Here is a 12,990-nt window from a genome sequence, read left to right as displayed (position 1 = left end):
TGTCAGCAAGTACAAAATATAGATACCTAAAAAAAATTCTTTAGCATTTTTTTTTCCTTTAGCTATGAATAGGGCTACAATCTCCACATAATTCTTTTGTGCCGTTTTTTCAATTTCCTAAAAAGCTATGGTTTTGGAGATGTGAGGATTCCGCTTGACACTGACTTCTTAATTTTTTGGTCTTTGCATTTCTGCAAGATATTTAAATAAAACGTAAATAAAACAATTTCCTCAGCAAATATTTATTTACTGTTTATTCTAAAGCATTTACTCATGTTTTTTCTTCTGGCATGGAATTAGGATTCATCATTCCGCAAACTGGGAACCCAAAAAAATGAAACATTTTTTTTCTTCTTCATATGTCTCACAATATTAGTCTTTATTGCTTGATAAGAAAAAACAAGACCAAACTAATGAAAAACAGAAATGCATTTCTTGTAATGCTGCTTATTCACTCATAAATAGACATGACATATTTTCAGTTTAAAAATGTCCAAAATGATAATCTTTTTGGCTGGACACAATACCGTGATTATTGAATGTTTAAAAAAATATTTATGATTATGGAATTTCTACAGTTGATGTTACCGTTCTGTTTGACTGCGGGATGATACAGTTTTTTTACACAAGGAGACCACATACCCAGCACATGATGGCAAGCAATAATAAGACATCAGAGGGGGGGCTGAAAAGAAGGCGGGGTAGTGATGGTGGCGGCGGCGTGCTGCTGCTGGTAGGCGACGTAGGACTGGACCAGAGAGTCGGGGACACGTGGCCTCACGGCGGCAAGGGCACTCTGGAAGTGCTTGGCGTCCACGTGCTCGGCTTTCATGTCCTCCTGCAGGGCCAGCAGGGCGGCCTCTCGGCATACTGCTGTTATCTGGGACAGGAAGCAGACACGGACACACACACACACGCACACACACACACACCCCCACACACGTACCACATGTACGGTCACAACGGTCACATGGGCATAGCGAGGGGCTCTTTGATGTTCATGACACAATGGAAATAAAGCTAAGCACATAAGAAAAATGTGATGGGACACCTTCACACATTGTGCTAAATCTGATGCGGGGGCAATTTATATAAAACATGAAAAATATCAAAACCCTTAGTTTAAATCAAAAGTTAACATTTGTTTTTACCATATTTCTAATTTATGTCATTTTCATAGAAAAAAACCCCCAATGAGAAATACGGATACCTCAGGTCTGTACACGAGAAAAACATCAAAATTGGGCGAAAAGTTGTTTCTGTGGTCAGGCCAAAGCCATGTTTAAAAAACAAAACAAAAAAAACAAAAAACAACATTAATATGACATCATCAAGTGGCATCTTTGTGTAAAGCATCTATGTTGAAGTTAGTGGACAATCTGTATTTAGTCGAGCCAAAACCGTGTCTAATTGAAAAAAAAACCCTGCTTTGTCGCCATCTTGTGGCATTTATAGAAAATCACAAATATTTTCGCATGGACTTCAGTTGACGAATTTTCCTGCAGTGTGGCTTAACTAAATTTTTGAGATTGGAATTATATATTTTTACAAAATTGAGATTGCAATTTTATGAGAGCAAAATTGTGCATTTAAAAGTAAAAGTTGCATATTTAAGTCATTTTCATTTATCTGTAAAAATTCTGCAATATTCGATCAAATTGACAGACCTCATAAGTAAGTTGTATTTGGAAAAAAAGGTTGGCGCTAACTTTGCAATTGCAACAAAAATGTTTTTAATTTCTATGAAGAATCTTTAGGAGAGGAAGATATGTTCGGCCTTAACAGCGCATGCCAAGCTTCATGAAACAAATTCTACGACAATGTCGGTCAATATCCGTGTACGAAAAACACTGATTGATTGTATCCGATTTCTCGGGCTGCACTTGAGCTCCTCTCTCGTTCGTAGCATTCCTCCCGCCGGTGTCCTCTGGAGGTGGACTTGATCTAACGGGATTATGTCTGCTTCCAAAGCAGCCCCATGTCACTCAAATATGTGTTGAGGCAACATTTGGGATGTGGCCGTGTCTAAAGTGCAAACACGGCCTCTTTGCTTTGAATTACACGCATTTAGGACGGGGGGCTCTCCAACTTTGCGGGTCCAGGGACCCCTTACAGGAGAGACATTTTTCAAAGGACTTTTTCATAATCCAAATGCCAATCAAATTTAACTAACATGTGAACCCCAAAATGACAGCAGAATTTAAAAATGGCTGATTTTAGAGTAAAGCTGTGTTAAGTGTTGAACAGTTTATAGAAAAAATAATTTTAGGAGAAGTCGAGAAAGTCAGAACCTTCACAAAAACAATGATGTCTTTTGTTGCGGGAAAAAAAAAACAATCTCATGAGAATAAAAACATTTGTATAAAATTGAGGGGTAACATTTTGACCAACAGATGAACCACGACATCAGTCAAACTGAGCCAAATAAAATTTGGTGGACATGTTTATCATAACGGGATGAACAAAAAAGTCTCAAGGACCCATGCCAGAAATTGAAGCTGAAGTCAGAATTTTTGGATGCAACCTTTTCGCGCGCAAACCAGGGCTTGTAATTTTCGAACATCAATTAGAAAATTCGTCCAAATAAACCGATAGGAAGAATTATAACAGATATATGAGCGATGCTAAATTGGAACGCTTTTTTTCCTCCACGCCATCTAACGTGACACAAAGAATTGCGTCAATGTTTGATGATCCTTTTGAGCAATGACAACAAGTTTATGAAATAAATAAACCAGACCAAAGGAAGTAGCAGCTCAAAAGCTACACAGCACCGAATGACACAGCTCAACTGTTCTTTAAATCTCTTTGAATCTATTTAAAATGCAAGATATCATAATTTCGTCAAACTCGAAGCCATCTTTGACATTTTTGCAAAACGTTGAGATCTCAAGTGCTGTTTCAGACCGAAAACATTTGAACCTGAGCCAAACAAAACCGTGACCAGTGTACAGCGCAGGAAGAATATTGGTCGATGGAGGTTTATGACTCAACTAAAGGCCGGTTGGATAGACTTGATGTCGAAAGCTCCAATGGGGTTCAAATTTGTTTAGCTTGGTCCCTTCAATGTCATCGGGCCAAGCTAGCATAGCACGTGCGGTTCAGGACAGGTGCTTCGCAGATGTCAGGATGTGAGGTCGAGCCCCCCACCCCAACCTCCAATGCCTTCGTCTTCTGTTTCCAGCGACATGATTTAGGAAGGGTAAACACACGAGGCAGGGCTCATTTCAAGCAAAGATTTCCCATCATTCAAACAATTTCAGGAGGTTGCGGGGAATGCGGGAGGGGGGGGGTTGTTTGTCAGTCAACTGTCAGTAATAATGATTTCAAACAATGAAGGCAAAGTGTACGCCGGTAAGAGAACGGAACGTTTCACCGCAACATCCCTAAACAGGAAAATATCATCTTAACAAGTTTCTCAACTGCTGAACTTGAAAGTTCATCTGTATCTCATTTGAGGATACAAAAAGTTGCTGTTTGGAAGAATTCCTTTTTAAAGAGGAAGTAAAAAAAAAATAAAAAATCAATCTTTGCAATATGTCTTATGCGCCCCCACTACTCAAAACGGCATTCTGAATAATATGTCTTTTGTGGATTATGAATTAAGCAGCAAAATCTACAGATTTCATCCAAATCAGCGGGCGGCCATTTTGCCACTTACAGTCAACTGAAAATGACATCACAGTTGCATAATAGAATGGTAAGAATCAGGTGCCCTCCTGTATATCATTTATCGTTAACAATTAATTTTGTTGGATGTGTGTGTGCGTGACCACCGTGGCAGAAAGGGTGTTCATTTAAGTCTGGTTAAATGATGCTCACTGCTACGACCTGAAGGTGATTCATGGTAAATGCCGATGGAAGTGAAGGATTTTTCCAGATGAAATTCTGGTGTCACATTCTCATCAACATGAGAAACGTTTGTCTCATTACTTGGCTGTTAAAATTAATGCATTAGATTAGTTGTTACTGGAATGCACATTACTTAAAAAAAAAACAAAAAAGAAAAACATGGCGCACAGATGAATTAATTTCGATAAACGGCACCGGGAATGCGCATTTACATGTGTTAAGACGATGTAACGTCCCCTAACAACCAAGCATAAATTTAGCTCCTAGTCAACAAGCCAACAGCTTGTTTTTCAATCGAGATGTATCATTTCAACATACTTCTTTGGCACCAATAACCACTTTCCCATTAGCCAGGGTGTTGGTCCCATCTTGTGGCATTGTATGTCGTTTCAGCAAGAGCACAGGAAGGAAAAACTCAAAAAGGTGAATTTGTGAATAGTGAATTGTGATTATGTAGCCATAAGTACAACAAATATTAGCATGGGAAAAAAAATGTCGGTATCATTGTAAAGTGTCATCGTGTAACGGCAGCCTTAAAGAGACGTTTTCCTGGCAATTAATTTGTCCGTCAAGCTCGCTTCCGCCTGGACGGTGCCACGTACAGGGTCGCAGGTTGATCGCTGTCAAGTCCGGTGATAAAATCTGTCCAATATTTGCATTGTCAGTCAATAAACAAGCAGTCAAGAGCAAGATTCAGTGACTATCAAAGCCTCCGTCACAGGCGTTTAGTGTTTAAATCAAACCAGCACAGAGCCGCTGACTGTTCGCGTGGCTCATTTTTGCTTCATCATCAAAAAAAAAACGCAGCGCCATAGACTTGCTATCAGGCCAACATTTGGGGTCTTGAGTCAGCAAATCTCAGAACTGAGAGCCTCTTGATGATTAGCCCGGCCTCTCATTTGCTTTGCCACAGCACAGCCAGGAGCTGACGGGAGCACATCAGCCTGCCGCACTGCATCAAGACATTTAAGTGATTGCCGGCGTATTTTATGTCACGGAAATGAAAAATCAATCTGCATTGCAATGGAAAAGAAAATGATAAAAAGCTAGACTATAATTCAACTGTGCTTTTCTGAGTCAGCACGTTTCGCCCTCATTAATCTGATCTATTCAGATTTGACTTGGATGTGGATCACGATGAGGAAGGAACACAGGAATGGAAGGAAAGAAGGAAGCAAGGTCGGAAAGGAAGGAGTAATGGAAGGAGTGCGATCAGGAAGTTAAAGAGGCCTGAAAAAAAGCGGGTCTGAGGGAAGGCAGAAGGAAGCAAGGAAGGAAAAGATGCCAGAAAAATGGCAGGAGGGGAAGAAAAAGGACAAAAGAAGACATGAAGGAGAATGGTCAGGAAGAAAAGATGCCAGAAAATTAGCAGGTCTGAGGAAAGGAAGTGAGGAAGGAAGGAAGAAAGAAAAAAAGGAACAAAGGGCCGGAAGGACTGAGATCAGGAAGTAAGGATGCCTAAAAACTAAAATTGTCTAACGAAAGGAAGGTAGGACGAAAGGAAGAAAGGAAAAAATGACCACAGAGGGAAGGAAGAAAAGATGGCAGAAAATACGCGGTCCATGGAAAAGAAGGAAGAAAGTTTGGAAGGAAGGAAAGAAAGAACAAATGAGGGGAAAGGGAAGGAAGGAGATCAAGAAGAAAAGAATGAAGGAGGCAAGAAAGGAAGTAATGGGCGTTCCTTGCAAAAAGGATTATTATTATTTTTTTTTTAACATGTGCGCCTACTTAGAGCCCACCGTGTATATTTTCTCCAGCGTGTTATAAGACTGCAACCGTGTCAGGTGCGTTTGTGTAACCCAACTTTGCATGCGTTCCTCTTTTTACTGGGGATGGCGTTACCATTGTGCTAAATTTTCATTTCTAACTTGCGCTCATTCAAGCGCCGCTAATGGGAACGCATCTACACCGTGGCCTGCCTACTGTCGTACATCACCACGCACACATACAGAGTGTGTACAGAAAGCGTGCGCTCAAGCGTGGCGATTTCGGGGAGCAGTGGTGGCTCAAAGCGGGAATTTGTGTGTGTGTGTGTGCGTACGTGCTGTTGAGCAGCGGAGCAGAAAGGCCGTCGCTGTGTGCAGCGTCATGGCCGTGAGGCGTACCGTCGTCTGCGCGTGCACCCAACGCACCCGCCCGTGCCATAACCCCGTTCGAATGTCCTCCCCTGTCACAACGCTGGAATGTTACGCTGACTCTAGGCACCACTTCCTCCACTTTCACAATTAGCCATATTGTACTGAGCAGCCAGGACAGACGCACGTCTGCGGCTGTTATCGTTACACATTTCCACACAAGTAATAATTTACTGTTAACTTTTTTACGTTACAACAGATAATGTTGCTCTCACTGTGTTTGAACAACTAATTAAAAGGAAGTTATTGAAAATAAAATTTGATTAATTATTTTTCTTATTTTTTTTAATTTTTAGCTGCTTTGCTTTCTTTAAAAGTTTTGTGGAGTTAATTCAATAAATCTAAAACTATTTTAAAAAATTGTACCATGTTGCTATAGCAAATTTCTTTCTGCATTTGGTGCCAATATAAAGTAAATTGCTGCAGAGAAAAAACAACAATTATTACAAATGAATTATAAAGTAATTTAGACCAATTAGTAACACCATTTTCCTTGCGCATACAGCTAAAGATATACTAGTAAGTAGTTTAGTTACAAAAATTATCATTTGCTGCACCTCCCCTGAGGTCCAACTAATTCAATAAAATATATAAATTGCAAATGTTGTTAATTTCAACAAAAAATGTGTAAAATACTCAAACTCAAGATGAATAAAAAAAACTAACAAAATACAAAATAAAATACATTGCCCCCCAAATAAATACATAAACATATATATATATATGCGTGTGTGTGTGTGTTTGAAGCTGCTATGCCACCTATGCAGTCCTGTGCTACACAAAGATTGTCCCTGCCCTACCTGTCCAAAAATAAACCCTTCCCTTGGGGCTGCTAAGAAAATAAAAAAAAAGTGAGCTGCCTAATCGCGTCAGGCAGCACATACATAAGGGCTCAAATCAGTCTGGTGTACTTTTCTGGCTTCCTCCAGCAACAAAGGCGCTCAGTGAGCGTATCAGACAGCCTTAATGAAGGGCCTGTGAGCAGCACATCCACAGTGTGTGTGTGTGTGTGTGTGTGTGTGTGTGTGTGTTTACTATCAATCCGCCCTTGTGTCTACAGCCGGCGACGTCCAGTCCTCCCCCTGCTGCCTGCCTCACCCTTGCACACAATCGCTCACATTTACAAGAGAGAGGACGTAGGAAGGTGGGAGAAAGTCGCGTATGTGCAAGTCTCAAGTCTTGGCCTTCGGGTTTGCAGCAAGTCCAAAGTTTTAAGGCTACAATATTGTCAAGTGGGCCTGTGTAACGCCCACGTCAATTCTGGTAGCAACTTCCCAATAATGCACTCTAAGCATTAAAATTAAACCTTCTAAACACACACACACACATATTTGGCAAATGAGAGCAAAGGATGCAATTCACGCATAAAAATGTTCCGTTTGCCTTGCTTGTCAGTATTGATGGTTGCGATTGGGAGCATTCATGACAACCTGATATGTTGATTTCGGGCTAGTATCGGTCCGATACCGATGCCCGGTATCACTACTCATCCATCCCGAAGTATCGCGTTACAACTGGCCTGCTTTTATTTTTATATTTCTATGGCCGGACTGCAGTAATGTAGCGCTTAAAACTTCTTAAACTTCCAGTTTGGAAAAAGTCCCAAATTTCCGTGGCAAAAATAAGTTCAGTCAAACCAAGTCAAGCAAATGCAACCAGTTAAGTCATTCAGTCTTGCCTGAGCCGCAAACTCCGTATGTTCACACATTAGCCACTTAGTACAGAAATTGCATCCTGTCGTTATTAAATTATATCTAAATGGGTAGAGGGATGAAACACACGGCCGGCCAAAAATAAAAAAGGTTTCATCCTTTAGAAAAAGCCAAAGCCAAAGAGGAAGCATCTGCATGGCCTGCTGCTCCAACACAAACACGGACCCACCGCAAAAAAAAAAGAAAAAAAAAAAAACGCAGTGTGGAGAGAGTGAAAGAGAGAGGAGGAGGCCGGCATAGTTAAGTGTGTGTGCATGATGATGAAAATGTGACACCATGGAACAATGCCATCAAAGAAGAAGAAAATAAAGACATTGCTGCAGTACATGACATACTATACATACAGCAGATATAAAAAGTCTACACACCCTTGTTCAAAAAGAACAATGTGATCAATGACCTTTATAACTCAACTGCAAAAGAAATATTTTTGAGAGGGGTAGTAAAACTGCCATATGTGTGTACACCCTCATCTAATTGAGGATGTGGCTGTGTTCAGAGCGAATCAATCACGATATAAGAACTAGGACACTTGAACTTTATTGGAGTTCATTACACACACTTTAAATGAAGGCAGCTGTGTGCTGGCTCCCATTTAGTGTGTTTCAATATGAGCTAGTCCCAAATAAAGGTTCCAGTCTCAAGAGAAGGTACTAGTCTCGAGAGAAAGTTCTGGTCCAGATATAAAGTACAGGTGCCCTGGGAATGCTCTAGTCCAGAGATAAGGAGGTCCTAGTTCTGAGAAAAGAGTTGTCCGAAGACAGGGTTCTAGTCGAGAGAGAGGGTTTGAGTCCCAACAAAAGGTTTCAGTCCAGACAGAATATTCTTGTCCTGAGATAAAATCGTATTCCCAAGGGAGGGTTGAAGTCACAAAGGTAGGTTTTAATTTGGATGCAAGGTACTAGATCTGAAGCAAGGCACTAGTCCTAAGTATATGGTCTGGTCCCAAGAGAAGGTTCTCATTACAAGATAAGGTTCTAATGCTGAAAACAGGTTTTAGTCCTGAGAATAGGTACAAGCCAAGGGAAAACAGTTTGTAGTCTTGAAAGAAGGTTCTAGCCCTGAGAGAAGTTTTAGTCGCAAGGGAAGGTGCTCGGTCTGAGAGGTTTTGGTCCTGAGAAAATGAACAAGACCAGAGAAAAAGTCCCTCAGCCCAGGTGTATAGTCTTTCAAGGTGCTGTGATTCTGCTATCCTGACTTTTGATCAATCCGCCATGCGTAACCTGGAAATACCGTCTGTGCGCAACCACCAAAAAGGCGTGATCTGGCAAATTCTACTGGTGGTCCTCAATTCTGGATTGAGGAATTTTCATGAGATGTGAACTCTACAGAGATCCACTCAATTTTAAGGTAAAATTAACTTGTGTAGTGGGTCCGGGAGTTATGCTGATCTTCGCCAGTGACGTGCGCAGAACATCTAACGGCTACTTTGAAGGAAGGTCTGTTGTGCTCATTCTGATAACTGACATGACTTAGCAGTGCAGTTTGTGCGTGGTGGATCAAAAAAAACAAACTATAAGATTCTGAATTCAATGGCCCATTATCATGATGACTCCATTGTTTTTGACTGCTGCTTAAATTGCATTTGGAAATATCCGCTGGTGAAGATCCATTTTTCACCACCAATTAATATGATTTAATGTCGACGTTCGGTCACAAATATACAGCTATTGGAAAGTCAATTAGTGAATAGGGGTCAGGTGTGACCCCAAGTTTGTAGTCCAAAAAGAAAGTTCTCATCCATAGTCTGCTGTGTATTTTTTTTTTTTTTTAACTCATTCATTATCAGCTGAGTAAAAAAAAAAGATCTTTGACGTCTTTAGCCGTCAATGGCAGTCAATGAGTTAACAGCAACCCATGCATGATGTTCCGGTCATAAATATGCAATCTTAACATAAACACATTTAATCATTCTACAATATCCTGAAGTGTAAAAGTGATGGTTTTTTCTGAATTAAGAGCACTAACATTTACAATGAAATAGAATAAGCGGTTTGGATAATGGATGGAAGGATGGATTTACTATTGAGTCATAAAGAAAATGAACTAGTAATAAGATACAGACAAATAGAATATTTAGTTTCAACCTTTCCAAGCTACACAAAAAAAGTTCAAATTGGCGATGTGATTGGTTGCATGTTTTGGAAAGACCCGTGTGGGATAGCACCTGTGTTGGGGTTACACAAAGTTAAGTGTGCGTGTGTGTGTGTGTGTGTGTGTGAAGGGGGCATAGGCAGGCCTCGCCTTTAAGGGCATATTTGTCCTCGCCCCTTAATCAGACGAATGAAAGCTCGGCATTCTCCACCGAGCTGGGAATTCAGGGATGGCATATTTACCAAACACACCCACACTCAAGTGACTTGTGTGGGTGTGTGCGCGCGTGTGTGTGTTAACGTCAAGGTGTGTAAAAGTCCACCTGTGTGATGTGCACCAGTGAAATGTGCTTTTTTTTCTCCCCCCACCTCTTTCACGTGAAGCAAAGTGCACGTCGACACACACGGGGAATGTTGGCCTGCATGAGATGACTGAACACGACATCTAGTACAAATGATAAGCCCAATACCTCCGCCAAGGCCACAAGTGTTGTTTTTAATTCGGGCTGCATGAGATTGGAAAAAATTTTGATATGCGATATGGATGTTGATGACTGCAATAGATATTATTGTGATATGCACCTGAAGAAATTACAGTAGTATTGTCTAATGAAGGAAGTAAAAATTTTTTCAAGGGGCAGAATAACCAAGCTCACGTGCTTTTAGTAATCAATCAAGTAGTTGAAATTCTCTGAGATAATGTCCAAATATTGGGTGGCGATGCACATTTATGTTTTGCATCCAACTGGTCACATTCAAATAAAAGCATACAATTAAATAGCCTGCTAGCTTCAATCACGTTAAAAAAAAAAGAAAATAGTGAAATTTTGGAAGATATAGAAATTGAAATAGAAAAATGTGACAGCTAAATGAAGGTGAATTTAAAAAAAAAAATTGAAACAAATATTTCCACGCAATTTTGCAACATTCAACATTTTCTTTAAACATAAAAAAACCCATCTCGAAACATTTAATATTATAATTTTTTTCTGGTCACCTTACATTTCTCAATGCATCATTAGAACAAAACAAAACAAATTAAAAAGCTCGCTTGGCCTCCAAATGTCCCCCAGGCCATACTTTGGTGCCCATACCTCCACTGAGTGAGCACCGACGTTGAGCAAGTGGCCGAAAACAGTTCAAGTCGACATGTAACGTCGGAACAAAACAAACACGAGACACAAAAGGCTCGTTAGGAGCGGAGACGTGAATGGCGTCTTTCCTCACGCTCTTTGTCGAGGTGTTGAACGAGTCTTTCTTCGGAGAAGGGGATTCTGATAGGTGGGACAATTGAAACTAATTTCAAATGACCGTCGCCTTAGGAATGAACATTTGTCTTAAAGTTTAAAAATAAAACAATACCATTATTGTATGGTACGGTAGCAATGTTGTTTGTGCTCATGACAAATCCCCACCAAAATTTTAACATTTAAAGGTTTAAAACTACAGCTACATGCATGCTACTTTTGTTCGCGATGGCGTTTCCATTATGTGTTAGCATTAGCGTCGGACAAAAGACTTCAACTGGGAGTGACATTAAACAAAGCAAAAACAGTTCAGAAAATTGTTGCAATATTTGTGTCATTTCTTTGAATGACAAAACCCAACCTATTGGAGATCGTAAAAAAGGAAAACATATCTTAAAAACTCCAAACTTTTGACCAGTTAGCGGTAGTGTAAATATCCTCTTTACGGCCGTGCATTCCTCTGAAGCCGTTTATCTTTCATTGTAGTCGTTGCCCAACGGTACAATTAAACGCATACACAGCTACTGTTTTGGCAAAGAGCGTTGAGGACGTTTAGAGATGCATTTTTTTTTTTTAGCTGATAAGAATCTTTGCAGTGACAAATACAAGGTTGTAAATCACGAGAAGGGGAGGAACCGAAGAACAGGTGTGAAGAGGAAACTGTTTGTCTCCCCGTGTGGGTGGTTGCACTGCATTGTGTGTGTTTTTTTAAACAACCCTCCTGGTATTTTGGAGCTCAAACTGATCCGCTTTAAAGTTGGTGAAAATTTACTGAAAAAATATTTCATTTTTTTCATATATACTGTACATTAGCTTTAGCATGCTAGCATGCATGGATCTTAACTCGGTTGACTGTTGACTTTGATCTGATCTGACTGTGAAATTAATCCTGTAGGTGTTTTCCCCCCAAGCACAAACACAAAACAACTGGAGCTAAGCGCCATCACACCTTTCCTTTGGGGGTTGTTGCTGACAATGCGCCGATTACACTATCAAATGTCACATCTGTTTGGAGGAAGAGGAGCCTTTGGCCATTTTTTGGGACGTTTAGGGACAAAGTTAGCACTGGGAAAGAAGATGTAAGTTGGGAGGAGGACAGGTGAGTTTATCAAGCCCCTAAGCACTGTTTGGAGAAAAAAAATCCTCCCCCATGTGTTTATACACTGAGGAAAGAAAATTGCCACTCCGCAAAATTTGCGAGGCCACAACTTTCACAACATGATGGGTGGAAAAGGATAAAGGACGCATGCCTGAAAAGAGGTTGAAGGGAATTTTTTTCAAAACTAACCTAGGTGAATGCAGGTTCTGGTAAAGCAACCAAAAAATAAGTTGGGGAAAAAAAAATCAACAGCAGACTAAATTAACCTGGATGAACACAGGGTATTCGATTAACATTAGCTACAACATTTGCAGTTTGGTCTGCCTTGACTTTTTATCAGAACATGTCTCATGGGTGCGAAGAAAACATTGAAGCATCATCCAGTCAGACTAAGTCGTTGTGGCAATTCTGCGAACGGGCGTCACGTGGGATGCGAGGAGAACAGTCCATCGCACAATGAAGCGTTTGTGCAACGTTCGGTCGCAGTCAGCCACCAGATCATGAGGCTGCCTTGCGACATTCTGGAAAGGCACAAATGACACTTCAATGGAAAGCAGATGGACAAATGACTACTGGTAATACTAGACCCATGTACAAAGATACCGCCTTGAGGTGCGTCCCGATACACGAATGTCAGCGAGGCCACCATTTTGGATGTGGCCAATCTGCTTCGTACACTCATGCTACTCAATGGATTGAACTTCATAAAGTGACAACCGAACAAGTGTCGTAAGGCGATAAAGTACTTCTTTGATGAAAAGGTTTGTGGCCTCTGAATGATGTTCGTTAATGTTAATTTGCGAAAAGATCCAAGACCAGAGAGAAGGTTGGAGTCCAGTGAGAAGGCTATAT

The 12,990-nt window shown here is 40.6% G+C and overlaps 1 protein-coding gene across 1 annotated transcript in view; it reads right to left on the bottom strand.

The window, feature by feature from the left end:
* Window positions 1-358: 358 nt before the first annotated feature.
* afg2a (AAA ATPase AFG2A) overlaps window positions 359-12,990 on the bottom strand; it is a 99,181-nt gene continuing 86,549 nt past the window's right edge. The window contains exon 17 of the mRNA XM_088292842.1: window positions 359-880. Within this exon, the coding sequence (XP_088148968.1) occupies window positions 674-880 (207 nt within the window). The 3' untranslated portion in view covers window positions 359-673. The remainder of the gene's footprint in view (window positions 881-12,990) is intronic.

Source organism: Idiotropiscis lumnitzeri, chromosome 4, assembly GCF_059441095.1.
Source record: "Idiotropiscis lumnitzeri isolate Australia: NSW breed Sydney's pygmy pipehorse chromosome 4, RoL_Ilum_1.0, whole genome shotgun sequence".
Classification (NCBI taxonomy): domain Eukaryota; kingdom Metazoa; phylum Chordata; class Actinopteri; order Syngnathiformes; family Syngnathidae; genus Idiotropiscis; species Idiotropiscis lumnitzeri.
Note: the sequence above shows the minus strand (reverse complement) of the source record. Positions and strands in the feature narration are given on the sequence as shown.